Source organism: Marmota monax, unplaced genomic scaffold (assembly GCF_021218885.2).
Source record: "Marmota monax isolate L192 unplaced genomic scaffold, Marmota_monax_Labrador192_F-V1.1 WCK01_AAM20220418_F8-fsc00108, whole genome shotgun sequence".
Lineage (NCBI taxonomy): Eukaryota > Metazoa > Chordata > Mammalia > Rodentia > Sciuridae > Marmota > Marmota monax.
Window position 1 is genome coordinate 986,935 of NW_026694593.1, and position 24,611 is coordinate 1,011,545.

At 46.4% G+C, this 24,611-nt stretch overlaps 2 protein-coding genes across 2 annotated transcripts; one reads left to right on the forward strand and one right to left on the reverse strand.

Moving 5' to 3' along the window:
• Nucleotides 1–72: 72 nt before the first annotated feature.
• Pmf1 (polyamine modulated factor 1) lies at nucleotides 73–24,461 on the reverse strand. Its single transcript, XM_046421728.2, has 5 exons — nucleotides 24,269–24,461; nucleotides 4,399–4,504; nucleotides 3,087–3,187; nucleotides 1,400–1,595; nucleotides 73–553 (listed from the first exon to the last, which is right to left on the reverse strand). The coding sequence occupies exons 1-5, from the start codon at nucleotides 24,424–24,426 to the stop codon at nucleotides 500–502; spliced, it is 615 nt and encodes a 204-aa protein (XP_046277684.1). The 5' UTR covers nucleotides 24,427–24,461; the 3' UTR covers nucleotides 73–499.
• On the forward strand, nucleotides 18,782–20,778 carry LOC124077372 (growth arrest-specific protein 7-like). The gene has a single exon (XM_058571899.1). It carries the CDS (start codon nucleotides 18,830–18,832, stop codon nucleotides 19,835–19,837), a length of 1,008 nt encoding a protein of 335 aa, XP_058427882.1. The 5' UTR covers nucleotides 18,782–18,829; the 3' UTR covers nucleotides 19,838–20,778.
• Nucleotides 24,462–24,611: the final 150 nt, after the last annotated feature.

Genomic DNA, 24,611 nt, shown 5'->3' on the forward strand with positions numbered 1-24,611 from the left:
TGAAGCTGGAGCTTGGGGACCCAGAAGTGGTCTTGGCCCAACAGACGCCGGGCAAGGAAGCATCCTCACAGATTACAGTGCAGTGGAGGATGTTTATTTACGGATGTGGGGAGAACATGGCGAGCGACCTTGGGCTGGCCAGCAAGGGGACAATCAGTGAAATTGAAAACACATTCCCTAAGGGAGGGAATGTGCCAAGCAGCCTGCAGGAGAGCGCTGGGGGTGGTGCTGGCCTGCACCTGAAGGAGAAAGAGTCGGGCCCAGACTCCACGTTGGGCCACCATCTCTGGGCAGAAGGGAGGAGTCTGAAGGTAGTATGTGTGACCCCGGGGGAGCCTCACAGCACTGCAGCAGTGGGGCTTGCTCGGGCCTGATCCTCCATCACTGCCTGGAGATTGGCACCATTTCAGCTGTCCTCAAAGGCAGCCCGCCCAGGCCCAGCATGCCGACCACAGCCCTCGACCTTGACTGCCCTCTGCTCTCAGCCACAGGCTCCACCTCACTCTGGCTCCCTCAGAACGGCCAGCAGTTCCCGTTGTTCTCCATACAGAGCCTGAAATCAGCAGGAGAGAATAGCTACACAGGCTATGAGGAAACCAAACCCTTTCTCTTCTGAGCTGAACTGGGGCGTGGGTTTCCCCCAGGGCCATGTGACTCATCACTGGCCCAGGAAGGCGCATTAGGACAAAGATAGGCAGGAAGTCTACCACTCAATGGGTACTGATAGAGGGCTGGGTACCAAGGACACCTAGGCTAGGCCTCCCCAGGGCAGAGTTCATTTTCTTTTTCTTTTTCCTGGAAATTTAACCCAGAGGCAATTTGTCACTGGGCCACATCCCCAGTACTTTTTGTTTTTATTTTTTATAATTTCTTTAACTTTTTTGAGCCAATAAGAAACCCCTTTTCATCACTGAAAACCCCATTTCATCGCCTGCCAGCTGTATCAGCCAGCTTGATCACTCTACCCTTTCTATCCTCAGTCACTTGTGCCACTTTCAAAAATTAAGTTCATCTTCAAAGGACATACACTGTTGCTGGAGAATGAGTTCCAGATGTACTAGGGCTCTAGAAGTCATTCCAGTGTGCACATTTTGAAGATACTGTCTATGTTCCCAGGGAGAAGTACAATCACCATTTCCTGGGACACACCTCTGCCCTCTCTGGGCCTCAGCCGTGGCAGCAGGGAATCCATGCTGCAGTTAGAGGTTAGCAGGGGCAGGGCGGGCAGCAGCCCATCTGCTATGGTGGGAGAAGCCTGCTGCACACATCCAAGCAGAAGTGATATGTGACTCTACCACCACAGGAGGCCCCTCCTGCCTCTGGGGTCCCTTATGTTGGGAGGGGATCTCTGAGGGCCTATCAGGGATGAAGGGGAAAGCAGGCAGGGCTGGACACTTGCCTGCCAGGCCTGCTGCCGGGCCTGGACCTGCAGCTGCATCTCCTCCAACTGCCTGCGCCCAGCCAGGATGGCATCGGCCAGCTCTCTGTTCTTGGCCTCCTGTTTCTGCACATGGCACCGCAAGGTGTCCCGTTGCTGCAGGAAGTAGGGTGCCATGGTGCTGCACAGGTCTTTCTCTGGGATCCCACTGGGGCGCCTGAAGGGCCACATGGGGGACAGAGAGGGAGGGACAATGTGTGGGAGGGTTCTACTTACAAACCAAGTCACTGATGTTCCCACCCCAGTCCCAAGTTGGGCTGGCTCCTCTTACCTCCCAAGCCCTTCTCCTGATGGGAACACCGCCTGCTCCAGGCCCGCTGCCACCAGCCTTCCACCCCACACTCCACATTCTCCTCTCTCCCACACACACTCCCCCATCTTCAAGACGCCAGGTCTAGAGGTGACTTCCCAGCCTCTGCCGCTGTCCTTGTGAACATGTGCCCTGCTTGTGTATCACCCTATCAGGCTGGGAGCTGGAGAGATGGGGTTGTGACAGGATGAGACTTCCCAGTGGGGAGCCTCTGGAGAGAGGACCCAGACCTTGAGGCTGGATGATGTGAGAAGATAAGGAGAGAGGGTCTAAGGAGGCAAGGTCACACAGGGAACAGGCGCCACTGTAGGTTCTTCTAAAAATTCTTTTTTTTGTTTTGCTACTTGAGATTGAACCCACGGGTGCTTAACCACTGAGCCACATAACCCCCCAGCCCTTTTTATTTTGAGATAGGGTCTTGCTTTGTTGCTGAAGCTGGCCTTGAACTTGTGGAGCCACTGAAATTCTAGGCATGTGCCACCACATGGCTTAAAAATTCTTTTTTAGTTGTAAAATTTCATTCTTTTAAGAATTAAGGTCACGGGCTGGGGTTGTAGCTCAGAGGTAGAGTGCTTGCCTGGCATGTGTGAGGCTCTGGGTTTAATCCTCAGCACCACAAAAATAAATAAGTAAAAGAAATAAAAGTGTTGTGTCCGTCTACAACTAAAAAAATATTAAAAAAAAAGAAGAAGTAAGGTCACAAAGCGCAAGAATGGCATCTCTCCCCTCTGGCCTGAGGTCCTGTGAGGGCAGAGGTAGTGGAAGGCTGCGGTGGTCTTGATGGCCTCTCTCTCCACTCTGCGCTCAAGGCCTTACTTCTTCCTCTGGTTCATGGTATTCCAGGCTACCAAGCTGCCCACTGAACTGTCACTTGCAGAGTGTCACTTGTTCACTGCCACATCACTGGCTTCTAAAACAGTATTTAGCGTGTAGTAGGTGCACCCTAAATGTGTGTTGAATAAACCAATGACTCAAAGCCAGTGCCTGGCCAGCCTAATCTACATAGGATTCCCAATTTCACTGCTCGGTGTCCTCTGTCCCTCCCCTCCTTCCTCCCACAGGCCCAACAGGCCCTGAAATGACCTCTCAAAGGCCTCTTCAGTCGGACCTCCAAACCACTTCCCTCCCGAACCCCTGGATAATAACATGCACTTGCCCTGGGGCTCTCCTCCCAGGAGGGAACTCTGCATTTCAACTGTTTTTGGTTATTGTTTGGTGTTGTCCCTGTCAAAGGGTCCTCTCTCAGGGCTATATAGAGCCCAGTGTCTCAGATATGGGGTCAGCCTCAGAGTCTCCTACCAGAGGCTGAAGTGCGGTCCCTTCCCGCTCCTTTCTCACCAGGCTGGCTCCGTGCAGTCTTTGCCTTCTTCCACAATTTTATCCAAGGAATTCAAGACAGCTTCTAGGTTCCCTTCTTTTTTAATTTCTGAAATTTCCTCCTGAAGAGAAAGGAGGAAAAAACTGTAATGATACTAGACAAGCCCAGAGTAGAAATACACTAAATTCTGGCTCATTTCTGCCCCCCCCAACCCCCGTGGTACTGGGGATTGAACCCAGGGGTGCTATACCACCAAGCCACGTCCCCAGTCTTTTTGAGACAGTGTCTTTCTAAGTTGCTGAGGCTGGCCTCGAACTTGTGATCATCCTGCCTTATCCTCCCCAGTTACCGGGATTACCGAAGTGCACCATCATGCCTGGCTAACATGTGACATTTATACTTACGAAAATAAAATATAGGGGCTGGGGTGGTGGCTCAGCACAGTGCTCACCTAGCACATGTGAGGCACTGGGTTCGATGCTCAGCACCACATAAAAAATAAATAAAGGTTTTGTGTCTGATTACAACTTTATATATATATATGTATATATATATATATATAAACATATTAATATATATATATTTAAAAAAGGAAATAAAATATAATATGGCAAACATTTAGAAAGAACGTGCAGCAAGCCTCTCTCCCTGCCTTCATTTCTGGGGGCTGGACACTGCCTATGTCCACTCTCAGCACCTGTCCAGATTCCTCACACTGTGGTGCTAACAGGGCCGTCCTTGCCTCTCTAGAGACACTGCAGTTACTTAAAGACATGAATGGAATCGTAGCCTTTTTTGGATTGTTTATTAGTTGGCTTCTTCTGGGCAAGACCTTGGCCCAAAAACTGAAGATACAAAGATGAACTTGACTCTGTCCTGCCCTTGCAGAGCACACACGGCCCAGTAAGGCAGACGACATATAAACACATAATTACAATACAGCACAATAAGAGAAAGGGGCATTTAAGATACCCACATTCTTTGGAGGAGGCGGGTGACTGGCACTGTAGCCTGCTGTGCACAGAGGGTGGCTGAAGGGGCTGAGAAGACAGAGGGGCAAAGAGTAGGGTCACTGCCCCCAGAGGACCAACAATCTAGAGATAAAAACCTAAGCTAGGGCTGGGGATGTGGCTCAAGCGGTAGCGCGCTCGCCTGGCATGCGTGCGGCCCGGGTTCGATCCTCAGCACCACATACAAACAAAGATGTTGTGTCCGCCAAATACTAAAAAATAAATATTAAAATTCTCATTCTCTCTCTCTCTCTCCCCCCCCCTTAAAAAAAAAAAAAAAAAAACTAAGCTAATGGTATCTTCTGGGCCTCTTGTCACTCACCCGGATAGATGCCTCCAGGTGAGTTATAAATCTGTCATAGATTCGCTGTGTCATCTCAGGCTGCAACTGGTAGAAGCACTTATAACAGTCCGTGAATCTCTGGTAGCTGGCAGGAAGAAGAGAAGTCAAAGGTAGGGAGGGTCAAGTGCACAGCCAGTCATCAAGCTGCCCGGGCACCTCTGATTCTCATCATAGGACTCAAGCTTTATCTGCTTCATGGCCCTCTTGCTAATGACAATAAATGCAAATCTCTCATCAGCAGCTCACATCATAGGATGCTTCAATCCCACCACCAGTGCCCCACTTGGCTTCCCCATTTTTTCTCAGCAGAGCCCTCACTGAGTTCAGGGAGTTACTTCTTAAAGAGACTTACGATGAGCCAGGCTCAAAGGCACATACTTACTGTCCCAGCAACTCAGAAGGCTGAGGCAGGAGGATTACAAGTTTGAGGTCAGTCTGGGAAAGTTATCAAGATCCTGTCCAAAAACAGGGGTTACGGCAATAGCTCAGTGGTAGTACATCCCTAGTTTCAATCCCCAGGACTGGGGGGAAAAAAGAGGGTCATCATAAGCCTGGATCGGTGGCATGTACTTGTACTTGGGAGGCTGAGGGGGGAGGATCACTTAAGCCCAGGAGTTCAAGACTCATCTGGATACTGGGCACAGTGGTACACATCTGTAATCTTAGCAGCTCAGGAGACTGAGACAGGAGGATACAAGTTCAAGGCCAGCCTCAGCAACATAGAGAGGCCCTAAGCAACTTAATGAGACCCTGTCTCAAATTTAAGAAAACAATTAGAAAGGGCTGTGGATACAGCTCAGTGGTGAAGTGCCCCTGGGTTAAGTCACCAGTTCAAAAAAAAAAAAATTAGATCTGAAGTATATAGTGAGTTCGTCTTAAAAAGAAAAAAAAGTGAGCCATGATTCATCTAGCTATGGTTATTTACCCTTACTGTGCATAAAATTAGCAAGAAAGTGATCTGTTATAATAATAGATCACTGCCCTCGGTCAGTTAGCAACCTCCCAGGTGAGGCTGATGCTGCTGGTCTAGGGATGATACTCTGAGAATCTCTGGTCATTCCAGTCCCCCTGAACACCAGCCTTAGCAACTTAGTGAGACCCTGTCTCAAAATAAAAAGGGCTGGGGATGTAGCTAAATTGTAAAGCACCCCTGGGTTTAAGCCCCAGTACTGGGCGGGGGGGGGAAAGGAAAACTTTTTTTTTTTTTAAATCATGGAGTACCTGCTATATACTGATTGCCCACTAGGTACTGGGAATTGCCCTTCTGTAGCTGCCAGTTGAAAGGGCAAAATGGAGAGATATCAGCAAACAGAGGCTCATATGACTGTGGCACTTAACCACTGTGGAGAGTGGTTTATGGGCCAGAGTTATGGTGCTTCATTCTTTAAGGTGAGGAGGAGGTGTTGGTTTCTTGTGAAGCAACGTTTAAGTGAACTTCAGAATGTGTCTAAGCCAACCAAGAGCACTCAAGCACACAACAGCTTGCACTTAGACTCTACTGGGGGTCAGGATGCTCCTCAATCATGTGGATCAGTCTGGTGGACCACTGGATAAACATGGCACAGGCACCTGCAGCCAGATACAGGGTCCCATCCCCATTTAGGGAATCACTGCTGGTTCTACCTCTCTCACAGCTCGCTGGGCCTCCCCACCCAAGTCCCACAGTTTTGGAAATAGGTAGTGAGAAAGAGCAGTGTCATGCTAAAGCCAGCTCAGAGTAGCTTACAAGAGGACTCATGCCTCAGCAACTTACCGAGGCCCTAAGCAACTCAGCAAGACCCTGTCTCTAAATAAAATACAAAAAGAGCTGGGGCTCAGTGGTAAAGCTTGCCCAGCAGGTGCGAGGCACTGGTTTGATCCTCAGCACCACATAAAATAAATAAAAGTATTGTGTGCATCACAACTAAAATATACTTTTAAAAAAAAAGAGCCAGGGATGTGCCTCAATGGTTAAGCAACCCTGGGTTCAATTCCCAGTACCAAACAAAACAAAAACAAGGAAACTCACCACCCCCTAAATACTACCTTCTAATCATTCTACTGCACTTTATTTGCTCCTGAGGTTATTTATATGTTGTCTCTGTGTAACAGAAATGCTGTACAAAGATGTACTGTCCATTTCTTCCCAACTCTGTATTTGGTAATGCCAAATCGGTAGCTTAGGAAAATGTACACTTTGAAATTGGCAAATCAGGGCTTACTTTTAGAGAGTTGGCTTTAAACACCTACCAGCACACTTTTGGGTCATAGGGATAGCCTCCTACCTTTTCAATGGTAAACATTTCATATTAGTACACCTTGGAGGCTAAGATTGAGTGAAAAGGACAATTCAAAGGGTAGATGCTGGGCTCAGTGATAGAGCACTTTCCTAGCATGCATGAGGCCCTGGGTTCAATTCTCAGCACTGCATTTAAATAAATAAAACAAAGGTCCATTGATAACTAAAAAAAAAAAAAAAAAAAGATGCTGGGCATCCTTTCAACCCTCAGTAGAATCCCAGAGACCTTGTTTTGTTGCTGGCCCCACCAGCCACAGAGTCTGTGGTTAAAGGGAGGAATATGAAGGGACACATGATCCTTGACCAAGCTGGGCTGGAAATGAAACTGGGTAATTGTGGCTTGAACACCAGAAATCCTCTTCCTTCTCCCAGCCCACTCTGGAGGCAGAGGGTCCAAGCAGGGCACATCTCTACTCAGCTTAGGTAGACAGAGCCCGGGCAAGGGTGACCACTGCTGTTTATGAACTCTCCTGCAGCCTCCTTATGGTTTAAGAATTAGTGAAAGTGGTCCTGGGGCTGCCCCGTGGTAGAGTGCTCTCTAGTATGGAGGCCTGGGCTCAGTCCCTGCACCACAAAAATTAATGAAAGTGGAGGACCCCAGAACCACGCACATTCTTCAGATACACAAGATGGGAATTTATGTTAAATAGGACCATGTGGCTTAACCAAAGAGGAAAGCCAGACTGGACACCAATGTCCATGAGTACAAGAGGAAGCTGTTTCCTTCTTTGAATGCCAATGCAGATTTGGAAACGGTTTGAATGCCCTGAGGATTTACTAAAAAATACTCAGGGAGAAGCAAAAAGTGATATGTTTTAGAAAACATTCATGACCATTTGTTCCCCAATTGTAAAATTTTCTCTTTTCATACAAGTGATAACACCCCTGTGGCTAGGATGTCCTCTGCAACGTCGCTGGGATCTCCAAGGTGTCCAGAGCGGTGTTAGATTCACAGCAGCACGTAACACACTCCTTCTCAGAATGGGTGACTGAGACTGAGGAAAGGCCTCAGCTGTCTGGCCCTCGGCCTGCCCAATCCAGCCACCTCTCCCACCCTGGGCCCCAAGTCCAGGGACTGGACTGCTTGGACAGACGAGTCCTTCCCAGTCTGTCAATGCTCCCCTTAACCTTGTGACAGACAGGCTCCTGGCCTTAGCTTTCTGAGCTTACACAGAGGCTACCAAGCTGTGCCCTGGAAAGTGTGCTGGCTCTGAGGACAGACTGCCTGTTCTTTTGCCTGGGTTCAAATTCTACCTCTGTCACTCATCAGCTGAGTGACCTTGGACAACTTATTTACCTCCATAAGCCTCAGTTTCCTCCTCAGTCAAATTGAGATAATAACTGCATCTATATTTCACAAAATTACTCTAAGAATTAAATCAGGTTAATGAGGTTACATATATAAAGTCCTTCTTTTTTTTTTTTTTGTACCAGGGATTGAAAAAAGAGGTGCTTAACCATGGAGCCATGTCCCCAGCCCTTTTTAATATTTTTTATTTTTTAATTATTTTGCGGGGGAGGTACCAAGGATTGAACTCAAAGGTACTTGACAACTGAGCCACATTCTCAGCCCTATTTTGTATTTTATGTAGAAACAGAGCATCACTGAGTGCTTAGTGCCTTGCTGTTGCTGAGGCTGGCTTTGAACTCAGGATCCTCCTGTCTCAACCTCCCGAGCTGCTGAGATTATAGGTGTGTGCCACCATGCCCAGCTACATAAAGTACTTAGTATAGTGCCTAGCACACTGAGTGTTCCTCGTTAGCTATAGTTGCCAGTACTAGTCTACAGAACAGTTCACACCACCCCTCAGAGGTATATGTCAGTAATTTGACTGCTCAAAGCTGAGAAGTCTTCTTCCTCTGGAAGGCAGGTGATGAGTAAATGTGTCCTGGTTGCAATTGCAAATGAAGAAACCACCCAAGCAGTAGAAACCAGGGTCCAAGCAGGGTACATCTCTACTCAGCTTAGGTAGACAGACTGGATCTGTCACCACTAAAGAGCAGAGGTTAAATTGTGCCCCCCCCCCAAAACACACAAAAGGCTTTTCTTTTTCTTTTTTCTTTTTTTGCAGGATTTTAGGGGTTAAATCCAGGGCCTCATGCATACCAGCCAGACAAGTGCTCCACCACTGAGTCCAAAAAGATCAATAAAAGGAATTTATTATTATTATTTTAAATATTTATTTTTTAGTTTTAGGTGGGCACAATATCTTTATTTTGTTTTTATGTGGTGCTGAGAATCAAACCCAGTGCCGCACACATGCTAAGTGAGCACACTACCACGTGAGCCACATCCCCAGCCCCGGAACTTTTATTATTTTTAAAAATATTTTTAGTTGTAGATGGACACAATACCTTTGTTTATTTATTTTATGTGGTGCTGAGGATGGAATTCAGTGTCTCACATGTACTAAGCAAGTGCTCCACCACTGAGCTATAACCCTAGGTCTGAAAGTAACTTTTAAAAACCATGCTATTAGCTGGGTGCAGTGGTACAATCTATAATCCCAGCAACTCTGGAGGCTGAGGTGGGAGGATCATAAGTCTGAGGCTAGCCTGGGAAACTTTTTAAAAATTTTTTTAATTAATTTAATTTTATTTTTTACTCAAATAGAGCACAACTTTTCATTTCTCTGGTTGTACATGACATAGAAAGAATCACACCATTTGTGCAATCGTACCCTTACATAGGGTAATAATGTCTGTCTCATTCCACCATCCCCCCCTCCTCTGTTCAATCCAAAGTTCCTCCATTCTTCCCTTGCCACCCCCCATTATTGATCAGCATCCACTTATCAGAGAAAACATTTGGCCCTTGTTTTTGGGGGACTGACTTACTTTGCTTCGCATTATATTCTCCAACTCCGTCTATTTACCTGTAAATGCCATAATTTCATTCTTTAAGGCTGAGTAATATTCCATTGTGTATATATACCACAGTCTCTTTTTTTTTTTTTAAATGTTTTTAAGTTGTTGATGGGCCTTTATTTTGTTCATTTATTTATACATGGTGCTGAGAATCAAACCCAGTGCCTCGCACATGCTAGGCAAGTGCTGTACCACTGAGCTACAGCCCCAGCCCGAGAATTTTAATATTTATTTTTATTTTTTTTAGTTTTCGGCGGACAACATCTTTGTTTGTATGTGGTGCTGAGGACTGAACCTGGGCCGCACGCATGCCAGGCGAGGCCAGCGTCCTGCATGCCAGGCGAGGCCAGCGTCCTGCGTGCTACCGCTTGAGCCACATCCCCAGCCCCTACCACAGTTTCTTTATCCACTCATTTACTGAAGGGCATCTAGATTGTTATCACAGTTTAGCTATTGTAATTGTAATTGTATTGTAATTGCTAAAAACATTGACAGCCTGGGAAACTTTGCAAGACCCTTCTCAAAAGAAAAAATAAAAGGGGCTGGGGATGTAGCTCAGTGGTAGAGCTTCCCTGGGTTCAATTCCTAGTACCACAATAAATAAAAAAATGATATAAGATATAAATAAATAAACACCCCAAATTACTGAGTTTTGTTTTGTTTTTTGAGAGAGAGATTCTTATTGTTTTGCCCAGGCTAGTCAAATGATCCTTCTGCCTCAGTCTCCCAAGCAGCTGGGACTACAGGCACATGCCACTATGCCCAGTGTCACATTATGAGTTTCAAAATTGACATGACCATACTAAACTGATTTTAAATTATTATTTTCTCATAAACATTACACAATGTCAGAAAACTTCATTGTTTTTGAACTCAATAAGAAAACATTTCAACCACTGCACTAAAAAAGAACTAAGAACTCACTATAGGGGGTCTGGATACAGCCCAGTGGTATAGCACATGCTCAGCATGAATGAGGCCCTGGGTTCAATCTCCAGAACCATAAAACAAAAACAAAAACAACTCACTGTAAATTATCACAGAAGTTTGACTTTTATAAAATTAAAATTTGAAATATAGGTGTAGACAAGTCCTGGTGGTTCATAGTCTGCTGGCTTACATATGCAGATGAACTGTAAAGGACACTATGGAAAGACGGACTGGGCGCAGACAAGTGAACACATGTTGGGCAGGATCACAGTGCACACAGCACCAAGGGAGCTTCCAAGGCTTGCCTTTGTCCCTGGTGCCCAGCTGAATATCTGTTTCACAGGTTGCCCACAAGAGGGCAGCAGTGACTGGCACTCCCTGTTCCCCTGTTCCCCACCACCAAAAGACTAGGGAGAGAGGCCACTGAGTCATCTGTCAAGACAGATCCCAGCTGTGTGGCATACAAGCGACCCGACTAACTGCAGTTGTCCTGTTCCATTAAATAAACGTTTCTGCTTGGGCTTTTTCTCTCCCCTTTCTCAGTTCTGTGTATACTGGGCAGCCCCAGGACCGAAAAAGGGAGAAAAGACCAGAGAAACGTGAAAATAAAAAGAGAATCTCCAGGGGCTGGGGATGTGGCTCAAGAGGTAGCGTGCTCGCCTAGCGTGCATGTGGCCTGGGTTTGATCCTCAACACCACATACAAACAAAGATGTTGTGTCCGCCGAAAATAAAAAATAAACATTAAAATTCTCTCTCCCCCGCCCTCTAAAAAAAAAAAAAAAAAAGAATCTCCAGATCAGGGATTCAAGATGAATAAATATTAAAAAGTTATCTCTTGCCATGTGCTGTGGTGCATGCCTGTAATCCCAGCAGCTCAGGAGACTGAGGCAGGAGGATCATAAGTTCAAAGCCAACCTCAGCAGCTTAGCGAGGACCTAAGCAACTTAGTGAGACCCTGTTTCAAAATAAAATTTTAAAAAGGGCTGGGGGGCCTGGTGCTGGGGATACAGCTCAGTTGGTAGAGTGCTTGCCTCGCATGCACAAGTCCCTGGGTTCAATCCCCAGCACCACCAAAAAAAAAAAAAAAAAAAAAAGGGCTGGGGGGGCTGGGGTTGTGGCTCAGCAGTAGAGCGCTCACCTCGCTCGCCTGATCCTCAGAACCACATAAAAATAAATAAGTGAAATAAAGTGTGTCCAACTACAACTAAAAAATAAATATTAAAAAAATGGGGGGGCTGGGATGTGGCTCAGTGGTTAAGCATCCCTGGGTTCAATCCCCGGTACCACAACCTCCCCCAGAACAAACAAACAAAAAAGTTATCTTTCGCTGGGTGTAGTGGCACATATCTATAATCCCAGCAAGTCAGGAGGCTGAGTTAAGAGGATAGCAATTTCCAGGTTAGTCTGGGGAACTCAGCAAGATATTGTCTAAAAATATCTACATGGAGATGTAGCTCAGTGTTGCAGTTCTTGCCTAGCATGCATGAGGCCCTGGGTTCTATCCCCAGTAACTAACAAACTAACACACACCCAAAATTATCTTTTATTTTTATTTATTTGTTTTTTAGTACTTAACCATTGAGCCACATCTCCAGCCCTTTTTACTTTTTATTTTGAGGTAGGGTTTCACTAAGTAGCTTAGGGCCTCATTAAGTTTCTGAGGCTGCCTTCAAACTTGTGATCCTTCTGCCTCAGCCTCCCAAATTGCTGGGATTAAAGGAAAACACTACTGTGGTGGCACATACCTGTAACTCCAGTGACTCAGGAGGCTGAGGTGGTAGGGTGAGGCAGAAGGATCACAAATTCAAGGTCAGCCTCAACAACTTAGTGAGACCCTGTCTCAAAATAAAAAGGGCTGGGGATGTAGTTCAGTGATAAAGTACCCCAGGTTCAATCACAACAACAACAATCTTTTCAGTGATAGAGTACTTGCCTACCATGTGTAAGGCCCTCAGTTTGATCCCAGGCACCATGGAAAATAAAATAAAATGAAAACTGATCTTTATTTGTGTGTTTGTAGTGCTGGGGATGGAACCAAGGACCTTGATCATGCCAGGCAAGCCATTTATCACTTAGCTACATCCCAAGCCCAAAAAATTAATCTTAACTATGTCTTTAGGTTATTTGGTCTCTTAAGTTTATTTAACTTTTATTGTTTATATGCTGCCATTGGAAACTGCTGGAAAATATAAATCAAGAATCTGAAATTGGGATACTTTCCCAAAGGAAAAAACCTTCTGATTTGATCAATATTAACATGAAGACAAAAAGTACCATCAAGAAAATTATATTCATTTGATAAATACTTACCAAGCACATAGCAGGCCAAGCATGGTGGTGCAAATACAAAGATGAGAAAGTGTGATTCCCTGCCCTCACAGAGAGTATAGCAGTAATCTTAGAAATGTTTACTGAGAACTGACTGGTTCCAGGCCCTGGCCTAAGCACTCTCCATGGAGTAACTCACTGAATCCTCACAAGAACACTGTGAGGTGGGTTCTATTATCATCATCCTCATTGCTCAGGTGAGTAAACTATGGTGGAGAGGAGACTGCCCAAGGTCACACAGCTGGAATATGAAGAAGCCAGTAGGAACAGACACAGCCTGCACGCTGCAGGGCCCGGAGGGACCCTACACAAGAGTCTAACTGAATCATGATGGAAGAGCTGGAAAAGGGTTTGAAGCAGGGATGACTTGGGTCACTATGTGAGGGTGGTTTCAAAGGCATTTTGAGCTGAAATGTCAGTAGCCTTGAGAAGGCAGAGACAGCAGAGATAAAGCTGGGTGGTCTGGAGATGTACATAGAAGAGAATTAGCGTGACAGGCAGGAAGCACATACCACACTGGTGAGTCACACCCCGACTTCAGGAACCAAGCCCTACCACCAGCCTGCAGCATCTGCACAAAGAGGGCAAGGTATTTCCGTGGCACTGAGAGAGTTTATGTATTAAAATCACTCTTTTTCCATGGAAGAACTGTTTCCTATGAACACCAACAATCTTCGTCACTAGCTTTACACCTTTTTTTCTTTTTCTTCGTTTTTTTGCAGTGCTCATGATTAAACCCAAGGCCTCATACTAGACAAAAGCTCTACCACTCAGCGACACCCAGCCCCTTTGCCACCATGTTAAAACTCAACCAGTTCTTGGACAAACTCAATTGGCTCTTTCCTTGGTCACTGTCAGATGAATGCGTTAAGTCACTTTACACAAATCATACCCTGCACAGCACATCTCTGGTCAGAAGGCTGAGCAAGAAGGATATGGGCTGGACCAGGACGGCATCTAAGAACTTAAGAACTGTCAATCATCTCTTGCTCCCTCAGCCCTCACGGGACCAACATTCCTGGGGCACACCCTAGGTACCTATGGCGACCCAGCTTTTCTCTGAAGTTTTCTCTAACTAATCTTCATCCTGAGTCCCACTTACAACACCTCTAACCAACTGCCCCTCTAGGCAGGTCCCAATTTGTAACACCACACAGAAAAGGAGCACCCTCACCTTCTTGCTGAGGCTAAAGAGGTGAATGGCTATTTTCAGAAGGCCCAGGAGACTATAAGGACAGAAAAGACTTTATCTTCAAATAACAGGCAGAGGTTGTAAGTGGTAGACTCCAACCAGGCCCCATTTCTACATTCTAAAGCCTGAGAACAGATTTGGCAGCCTCTGCCTCAGAAGATGCCTCAACAGAACACTGGAGCATGGGTTCCCAGGATCTAACAGCCCAGTATGGCTGATAATCTTCCAGGCACTCTGGAGTACATCATAGGATTTGCCTTCCTATTGAAGCTAATATTTACATTTAAAATATGCTGAGTTGTGGGGGAAATCAATGTGGGTTTTAAAATAGCCCTTTGGATACCTGACATGTAACTAAACCAGAATTTACTATGTGTAGATTCCTGTCCCAGGTATAAGGACTTTGTCCTTGAGACTGAAGAATGATTATTAATTTACTTAACTATGTATATGTGTATGTATATACCAATCCATCTATCTACTTACTTATGGTACTAGGCATTATACTGCTGAATTACATCCCCAGCCCTTTTTATTATTTTTTTTGAGACAGGATCTCACTAAATTGTTCAGGCTGGCCTAGAACTTGTGATCTTCCTCCTCAGCCTCCCAAGCAGCTATGATTGTAGGCATGCACCACCACAGGCAGCAAGATTAAGGACTTTAAATTCTTTAACTTAATGACTTGGGGTGGGGGACTGAGGTCAAGTATTTGTATACATCTTAAAAGTTTGTATTCAAGCCTGTCATGAGGGCACACACCTGTAATCAAAGAGGCTCTAGAGGCTGAGGCAGGAGGATTGCAAATTCGAGGCCAGCCTCAGCAACTTAGCAAGGCCCTAAGCAACTTAGTGCTTCAAAATAAAAAGGGCTGGATATGTGTCTCAATGGTAAAGCCCTTATGGGTTCAATCCCTGGTACCAAAAAAAAAAAAAAAAATCATACTCAATATGACATTTACTGGGCATTGTCTATGTGGAAATCAGGCATAAGTTCCTATTTAGCCAAATGAAGGCAAGGATGTTTTATTGAGCAGCAAGTAGAAAGAAAAAGGTGGCAGGGACAGGGGCAGAGTAGCAGCACTAAATGAAGAAGAACCTTTCTGCAGGCATATGTCCACAATGGCATGTGTTCATCCTCTGTATTCCCATGGCCTTGGCGTGTGGCTGGAGAGACAGGAAAGGGCCAAGGAGTGAATGGCCTTGTATGCTGGGCTAAGGAGCCTGCATCTGATTGTGAAAGCAGTCCTGAACCAGTTAGACATGTTATGCAGAAGGGCATGCTCAAATCTGAGCTGCAGACTGGAGAGACGGGGGCAAGACTAAGGGTGGAAGGCTGGTTTGGGAGCTGATGCAATGATCTAGTGAGAGAATTCAAGCAGTGATGGTGGGAGCTGGAAAGGAGGAGCCTGAAGAGAGGCTGGGACTAGCAGGGCTAGGAGGCTGACTGGAAAGGAGCAGGAGGGGTCAATGAGGACTACCAAATCTCTGACTGGAGAATGGGTGGACAGTACTTCCTACAACCATGTAAGGGATCACGAGAAGAGAGGGAGGAGAAATCATGCTGAGCTTGATGATTCTGTGGGATACTAAGTGGAGATTTCCAATAGTAAATAGATAGATGTCTAAAACTGAGTAGAGATATGGCTTGGGAACCCTCATTTATTTCAAAACTATTTGTTCAGTGTCTCCTATGTGCTAGCACCATGAAAAAAAGTAATGAATAGAGGATGATAAACATGACTGAAAAGATCCTGCCCTCAAGAATCTTACATTTTATGCAGGCAAGATGGACCACAGCTATAATTTGGGCTTGAATGTCTCCCAAAGACCCATGTGTTGAAGCCTGGAATTCTTAGAAGAAGGTGGGGCCTAGTGGAAGTAAGTTAGGTCACTGGAGGCATGACCTTGAAGGGGATATTGGGACCCTGTCCCTTCCTCTTCCTTTTCTTCCAGAATGCAATAGATGAGGAGCTTCCTCCAACACAGGCTCTTGCTATGGTGTGTGCCACCTCCCTACAAGCCCAAAGCAATGGAGCCAATCCATCATGAACTGAAATTCCTAAATTATGAGCCAAAATAAACCTTTCCAGGCTGGGGTGGTGGCTAGGTAGTAGAGCGCTCACCTAGCAGATGTGAGGTGAGGTTTGATTCTCAGCATCGTGTATAAATAAATGAATAAAATAAAGGTCCATCAACATCTAAAAAAAAAATTTTTAAATAAACAAAATAAACCTTTCCTCTTATGAAGATGATTTATCTCAGATATTTATTACAGTGACAGAAAGCAGAAGTCCTTGACAAAAAACTTTAAAACTCTGCTGAAAGACAATCTGACTAAATGGATAGTTTTAGTCAGCTTTTTTTGTCACTATGACTAAAAACCTGACAAGCAAAATTGTAGAGGAGAAAACATTTACTTGGGGGCTCACAGTTTCAGAAGTTTCAATACATACAGGAGGCCCCACTCCTAGGGGCTAGAGGTGAGGCTAACATCGTGGTGGAAGAGTATGGGGGAGGGAAGCAGCTACATGATGATCAGAAAGCAGAGAGAGATCTCCACTTGCCAAATACAAACACATAGCCCAAAGCCACGCCTCCAATGACTCACCTCCTCCAGCCACACCCTACCTGCCTCCAGTCACCACTAGTTAACCCCATCAGGGGATTAATTCACTGATTGGGTTAAGGCTCTCACAACCCAATCATTTCCTCTCTGAAGCCTCTTGCATTTGGTGGACACCTCACATTCAAACCATAACAGATATATTATATCATGTTTGTGGTTGAATGATGCCATTGTAGAGATACCAGTCCTGCCAAAATTGATCTATGACTCAGTATAATCCCAACCAAATTTACAGCTGAAATTTTTTCCCCCAATACTAGGGATTGGACCCAGGGTGCTCTACCAGAGAGCAACACCCTTAGTCCCTTTTTTCATGTTTTATTTTTATTTAATTAATTTATTTATTTTGCAGTGCTGGGATTTAACCCATGGCCTCACACACCCTGGCCAACCTATATTCCCTTACTCCATGCTTTTTTTTTTTTTTTTTTTAATTATTTTTTATTTTGAGACCCCAGGTAGGCCTCAAACTTGCACTCCCCCTGCTTCAGCTTCCTGAGTAACTAGGATCATAGGTGTGTGCCACTGTGCTCAACCAGCTGAATGTTTTGAGAAAACAAAAAATTCATTTTTAAGTAAAAAAAAAAATGAGTGGGTGTTAAGGACCTTTATTTTTATTTATTTATTTATTTATATGCAGTGCTCAGAAATGAACCCAGTGTCTCACACTTGCTAGGCAAGCGCTCTATCACTGAGCCACAACCCCAGCCCTCATTCTAAAGTTTAGGCAAAAATCAATCAATCAATCAATCAATCAAGATTCTTAACTAGAAGGCCCAATGTTAAAGAGAACAGAGGGGACTTGCTGTATTAGACATAAGGTTTCCTGCAAGGGCCTGGTTTTAAGAAGCCATACTGTGCTACATACCTATAATTCCCATTACTTAGGAGGAGGAGGAAGAAGGATCCCAAGTTCAAGGGCAACTTAGTGAGATCCTATCTCAAAATAAAATTTAAAAAGTGCTGTAGACCTAACTCAGAGATAGAGCACTGCTGGGTTCAACCCATAGTACCAGGAGGAGTGGGGAACCATATGCAGTGGCAAGACACAAGCAAATGGATCAGTGGGGTGAAAAAGAGACCCAGGACACAGTAGATTGGGAGGCAAACATCTAACATCAAGCAATGGAATGAACTCTTTAGTTGATCATTTGGGGGGAAACTAGAAAAAGTAGACTGGCTTGAGACTACCATCTTATACCTTAATCCAGACAATGATTTAAATAAAAGAATAAAATAATAAAATAGATAATAGAAGATTTGAACACTGTTAGAATAAAAATGGAATTATTTTTATAAGGCCCTAACAATAACAATACATAAAAATTAAAGGTTAAAGAAGGAATCTTCTAGTTATGTCTGATAACAAAACTATCACAAAAGACTGGCAGAACCACAGATGGCACAAAGGCTCCTGCTACCTTGCACAGAAAAACTTCTAAAAGGACATCTGACTAGCAACTGTTTTCAGATTTGGACTGCATTATCTTTGTTACTGATTTTTGTTTTTTTTAACTGAAGGTTGAACCTAGGGCCTCTGCACATGCTAGGAAAGTACTATCTACTAATGAACTGCTTATTTTATTTTGAGACAGGGTCTCACTAAGTTAACCAGGTTGGCCTTGAACCTATAATCCTCATGTCTCAGCCCCACAAATAAGTAGGATAACAGGTATATGCCACCAGGCTTGGTTAGCAATCTTATTATTAATCCTTATGGCTGAGAGTTACTCTATCAAAATTACTGTATCAAATTTATATTTAGGGCTGGGCAGGAGGGCGGGTAAACTGGAACGGACGTTCACTCCCTTCACTCTCTCCAGGAGTTCATCCATCATCCTCGGTCAGTGAGCCTTCTGGGTCCTGCAGTGTGGCAGAGCCTACAGAAACCGGAGCCTGGATCTGTGAGTTTCTGGAAACCTTTAGGGACACTTCAAATCTACAGAGTAGAAACTATCCTGCCTCAGATCCACACGGCTAGATGGGAAGACACACAAACAAAATGAAAAAACAAGGGAATAAAGTGCTCCAAACAAACCAAGCTGCTCCCATAAGAGAATCCATCGAAGAAATGTCAGAGAAGGAGTTGAGGATGTATTAGTAAAACTGTTCTACGACTTAAAGAATTATATAAGAGAGCAGGCACAGGAGTTAAGCAGTAAAATAACAGATTCGCTTCAGGAGATGAAAGATCACTTCTGTAAAGATATATTAGAGGTCTTGAAAAGAAATAAAGAAGAAATCCTTGAAGTGAAGGAATCACTAAACCAACTTAAAAGTTCAATGGAAAGTATCACCCACAGACAAGACCATTTGGAAGATAGAACCTCAGGCAATGAAGACAAAATATATAATCTTGAAAATAAAGTTGACCCCACAAAGATGATAAATTGCGTGACATTCCCTCACCCAGACACCATGCCTGAACAGCAACTGCTAAAGCCAACCGAGTGGAGCTACTGTGACTACTTTTGGGCTGATAAGAAGGACCCCCAAGGCAATGGCACAGTGGCTGGGTTCGAACTACTGCTCCAAAAGCAACTGAAAGGCAAACAAACGCAGAAAGAAATGTCTGAATTCGTCCGAGAGAGGATAAAGATTGAAGAAGAATATGCAAAGAACTTGGCTAAGCTCTCTCAGAACTCCTTGGATGCACAGGAGGAAGGCTCCTTGGGAGAAGCCTGGGCCCAGGTGAAGAAGAGTCTGGCAGATGAAGCAGAAGTTCATCTCAAGTTCTCCGTCAAGCCTCACATCGAGGTAGAGAAGCCCCTAATGAACTTTCGTGAGAACTTCAAGAAAGACATGAAAAAGTGTGTCCACCATATCGCTGACCTTCGCAAGCAGCTCGCCAGCCGCCACACATCGGTGGAGAAGGCCCGGAAAGCCCTCACAGAGCGGCAGAGAGACCTGGAGATGAAGACCCAGCAACAGGAGATCAAGCTGAGCAACAAGACAGAGGAGGACATCAAGAAGGCCCGGAGAAAGTCCACACAGGCTGGCGATGACCTCATGCGCTGTGTGGACCTCTACAACCAGGCCCAGTCCAAGTGGTTTGAAGAGATGGTGACCACCACTTTGGAGCTGGAGTGGCTGGAGATGATCCGGCAACATCTGTGTCAGTACACACAGCTGCGGCATGAGACAGACATGTTCAACCAAAGCACAGTAGAGCCTGTGGACCAACTGCTTTGAAAAGTGGACCCGGCCAAAGACAGAGAGCTGTGGGTCAGAGAGCACAAAATTGGCAACATTCACCCTGTGGAGATGAAGATCTAGACACGCCTATGCGGCCCTGGGGGTCCTGCCCAGGAGAGGGGTTGGGGGTCCCATGGAGAGGGGATGGTGGCTCCCGCTGGGTGAAGCTGCCCTCCCACCCACTGTCCTGTCCACTGAGGAGAGAGGAGAGAGCTGGCAATTCCAGAAGGGTGATCTGGATGGCTCAGCTGGGGAATCCCAAATATTCCCAGGCCAAGAAGACAGACCTGCAACCCTGCCCTTGTCTCCAAGACTGAAGCCCCTCCAAACCCCGTGACGTGCTTGTTGCTCTGAGAACAAACTGAGGCTGGAACTTTGTGGTCCCTGCTGAGTTCCATAGGGGTGGCTGTCACATACTTGTGCCCTTGGATGCCCCAAAGCCCATCCTCCAGCTGGTCCCTTTATCTCCGGGGCTTTGGAAGATCAGGGAAGGGCTGTCTCTGCCTCTAAGCCAATGTTAAGAACAGAATCATGGATAGAAGGCGCCATCAGCTCAGCCTGCACCTAGAATCCTTTATGGCCCTTTCTCTATTTTTCTCATTGCATTCTGGGAGCCCAAATCTGGCTTTTCTTGGCCACTTTTCATTCCCATGGGTCTTGGGAAGGTCTGTTTTCTGTCTTCCCTGACCAACCCTGCCCAGAGAGGTCAGGATGGAACTACCTCATTCAGCAAATTAGCCCCAACTCAGAGCATTGAATCATGGTTCCTATCAGATCAGGCATCATCTCTGAAGTCTCTGGAAAATCCCATCCCTCCATTCCTCAGCTGCTTTCTCAAGGCAGTCCCCATCCCCACCATGCCACCCCTGCCCAGTCTCACTAGAGGGAGCTTTCCAAAGTTCTCTGCCAGTGAGACCCCCTCCAACTGTGTGCATGTCCAAAAGCTTTGAGAGATGGAGATGAGCCAGAAACCACATGGGGTCTGCTCCCATAGTGTCTTGTCCAACATGGGGCTACCCTGACCCCCGCTCTCCCAGGCTGCCCACCAAGGGCTTAATAGGGCTAGGTCAGTCTCACATGGGAGACAGGTTAAGGCAAGTCTTTGTCAGACTCCATCTGCTTATGCATGATAGGTTTTGGACTGCTGTCCCTTGTATGAGCATTGCAGACTCTCTCTCCTTGCTATCCAGGTGTGTCCTGCCACCTGGGTCTCCAGCTCCTCTGAACTTTCCAGAGCCCTGCACCGAACCCTCGCTTGGTGCCAGCACCTCCTTTCCCTCTGTCCATCTTCCCTGGAGAAGCCTGAGCCAAGTGTGACGCGGGAAGCTTTTCAGCACTACCCCTGGGTTCAGCCCGCCACTTTCTTTCTCTACTAGAGCAAACACCATCTACCCCATCTTTATCAGCCTGAGGAGGCTGGGAGAAAAAATTAACACAGTGAGCAAAGAACAGCTTCTAGACAGAAACCCCTGCTCTGAGAGCCCATCTTTCTTTATCTTTCCCACTGATGGCTTTCCGCTTGACCCTTCCGTCTCCCATGGGGGCAGAATTCTACGAGCACAATTCATGGATCTTTCCCTCCGTTTCACATTGCTCATAATGGATGTTAATCTTGAATCCTTCAGCATCTCTTCCATTGAATTAGAATGGCTTTCTCATAGTTTATTTTAGAAAGATGTTCAATATACTAAAGCAAACCAGATCTTGTCAAAAAAAAATATATCAAATTTATGTGCCCAGCACAGTGGTGAACATTTATAATCCCAGAGGTTAGGGGGGCTGAGGTAGGAGGATTCCAAGTTTAAAGCCAGCCTCAGCAACTAGCAAGGCTCTAAGTAACTTAGCAAGACCCTGTCTCTAAACAAAAAATAATAAGGGCTGGGGATTTTGGCTCAGTGGTTAAGCACCCCGGGTTCCATCCCTGGTAAAAAAAAAAAAAAAAAAAGTCTATGTAATCCTCCTCTGTTTGTCATTTGGGTTATTTGGGTTGATTTAAAAAAAAAAAAACACTGGAGCTGAGCAAGGTGGCATATGCCTGTGATCCTAGAGACTCAGGAGACTAAGGCAGAGGATCACAAGTTCAAGGACAGCCTCAGCAACTTAGGCCCTAAGCAACTTAGCAAGACCCTGTCAGAGTTATGCAAAATATAACAATGAGATACCCTGGGGCTGGGGATATAGCTCAGTTGGTAGAGTGCTTGCCTAGCATGTAAGACCCTGGGTTCAATCCCCAGCACCAAAAAAAAAAAAAAAAAAAAAAAGAAATACCCTGGTTTTACACCTGTCAGAATGATAAATATGAAAATGGTGGATGCCCAGTGATGGTAAGGATGTGGAGGACAGGAACATCTTTTCTGGAAAGCAGTCAGACAAAACACAGGTATTTATATATCTCAGAGAAATCCTAGCACTAGTCCAAGAGGGATAGACAAGGTGATTTGCCATCATTTGTGGAGGAGGGATTTACAGACAACCAGGTGCCTATAATAAGGAATAGGTAAGTGGGAGGTGTACACCATGGGAGGACAACTAGCACTGGGAAGCTACAAACCCTAGGTATTTACAGACATGGTTGGGACTTTAAAATAATATGTGTGGGGAAAAAAACCCACAATATCATTCATATAAATTTAAAACATACACAGACAAAAAGGACAACATACCGGGCCAGGAATGTAGCTTAAAATGGTAGAGAGGGTGCTGTGCATATGTGAGGACCTGGATTTGATCCCAGCACCAAAAACAAAACAAAACAAAAACCCACCATAGTTTTACCCTGACCCCTTTCCTCATTGCTCTGTATCCCTTTTCCCTGATATATACATTCCAGGAGGAATGTCCATTCCAGGAGGGTGGGGACCCTGTTCATCTCTATTACTGCTATATATCCAGCAACTAGAACAGAGCCTGAGATGCTGCTGATAGTCAATAAATATTTGTATCATGAGTAAATGAAGAACACATAGCCAACAAAAGTGAGCCTTTGAGGAAAGAAGAGGGCAAGAATGAGAAGGGGAAAATAAATAAAGGACATAAAATGATGGTATGCCATTATTGGTCCATAAAAATAATTACAAATTATTTCATCAAATTCATTATTATGGCAAATTATGCCTGGACTGGTAAGGTTTCCACCTGCCTGGCCAGCCTCCCTACTTTACTTTTCCTTGCTGCAGCCAGGAATACCCCGCCAGTTCCTAAATTACCTATCACCTCCTGCTCTTTGCAGAAGCTACCCCTTTGCCTTTATTGCTTTTTCTGGTTTTTCAAAAAGCTAGCTTCATCTGAACATTCAAGTTTCTACTTGATGTACTGATTAGCAACCAAAACCAGAAGAAACTTCTGGGAGAATGGACAAGACAGGAACCTGACTGCAGGAGCACTGAGAGGGAAATGAAAAGATCCAATGAACTCTTGTGAGTACTAGCAGGGACTATGCACTTCTGCACTGTCCGATGTCCCCAGAGCAGGCTCCCCTCACTCTATCCCTGTTCGGGATCTTACCAAGCTTTTGGCCATCTCGTTTTATGTTTCTACTTGTTGCATGTAAACCCAGGCGGAGGTCGTGACTGCTCTACCGTGTACCTGGTACCCACAGAGGAGGCGCTTCCGGACGCTGGGTTGAGCGGGGACACCCGCAGAGCCACCCAGGAGCAGTGAGTCCTGAACAGCGGAGGAGGGAGACCATCTGTCCTGGAGATGGGCTTGGGGTCTCACTGCTGCCCAGGGCGGGGCTGAACTCCTGGGGCCCTGTGAGCCTCCTGTGTGGGCCTCCTGAGTAGCCGGGACAAGTACAGGCCACCAAGCCCAGGCCCCAAACGTGAGGCCCGTGAACAGGGCTGGTGCGGCCAGAGCCGGACGGAGGGGACGAGGCCAGGCCCTGCTCCGGGGAGCTGGGAACCGGCTCGGCGCCGCAGTGCAGGGGCGGGGCGTCAGGGCACAGCCTCCCTTTAAAGCGTCCAGTACTGTCCACACGAGGCCGAGGCCCAGGCGGACGCGGTTCGGTTGCGCGGCACGTCGGGTCCTCTACCCGGTGATTCCTCCGCGGCCGGCGCCGTCCGGGGCGCTCAGTCCGAGGCAGCGCGGTCGCCGATCGCTGAGGAACCAGGGGACAGTGGGCCGCTGAGCCCGGCTCAGCTGGGGCCGGGGCTCGAACCCCATCTAGCGGCAAAGGCCGTCTTCCTTTGAGCCACTTGTGGACAAAACCGGGCTCTCCGGCGGAAGGAGCGGCTGCTTGTGCAGCCCACGGCAGGTCACCTCGGGTGGTAAACGTCACCCGACTCCTCCTGGCTCGGGAGCGGACGGGGCAGCACTAGCGCGGCCGCCTCGCCCCGCCCGGGAGCCCGCGCCGCCCACCCTCCGCCCGCCCGAAACGGCGGGAATTGCACTCAGGCGAGGACCAAGCTCGGAACTGCTGCTCCACCTTACCTCCCGGCGGTGACCAGCTTCTGGAGAAAAGTGTCCACCGTGGTGTCAAGGAGCTTCACCCGCGAAATGGTAGTGCCGGGTGATACGGCCTCGGAAGACGACCCCTCAGACCTTTTTTCCTCATCCGCAGCCAGATGGGCGCTACCGGCTTCCGCCATGTTGAAGTCGAACCGCCAAAGCGAACTGGTCCTGCCGCCCCACCCACCTGGGCCCCCGATTGGGTGCTTCCGCACGGGACGCCTCCGATTGGGCCCGGCAGAACGTCTGTCACCGAGCCGCACGGGGGCGGAGCACCTACGAAGTCAGAGGGCGGGGGAAAGCCAAGAGGGACGCAGTGCGCAGG

Excerpts from the sequence above, each read along its gene's own strand:
- Pmf1 (XM_046421728.2), bottom strand. The coding sequence starts at position 24,426 with ATGGCGGAAGCCGGTAGCGCCCATCTGGCTGCGGATGAGGAAAAAAGG. Across the intron at positions 3,188-4,398 it reads ACCTGGAGGCATCTATCCGG|GAGGAAATTTCAGAAATTAA; the intron begins GTGAGTGACAAG and ends CTTTCTCTTCAG. Across the intron at positions 554-1,399 it reads CCCGGCAGCAGGCCTGGCAG|GCTCTGTATGGAGAACAACG; the intron begins GCAAGTGTCCAG and ends TGCTGATTTCAG.
- LOC124077372 (XM_058571899.1), top strand. The coding sequence starts at position 18,830 with ATGAAAGATCACTTCTGTAAAGATATATTAGAGGTCTTGAAAAGAAAT.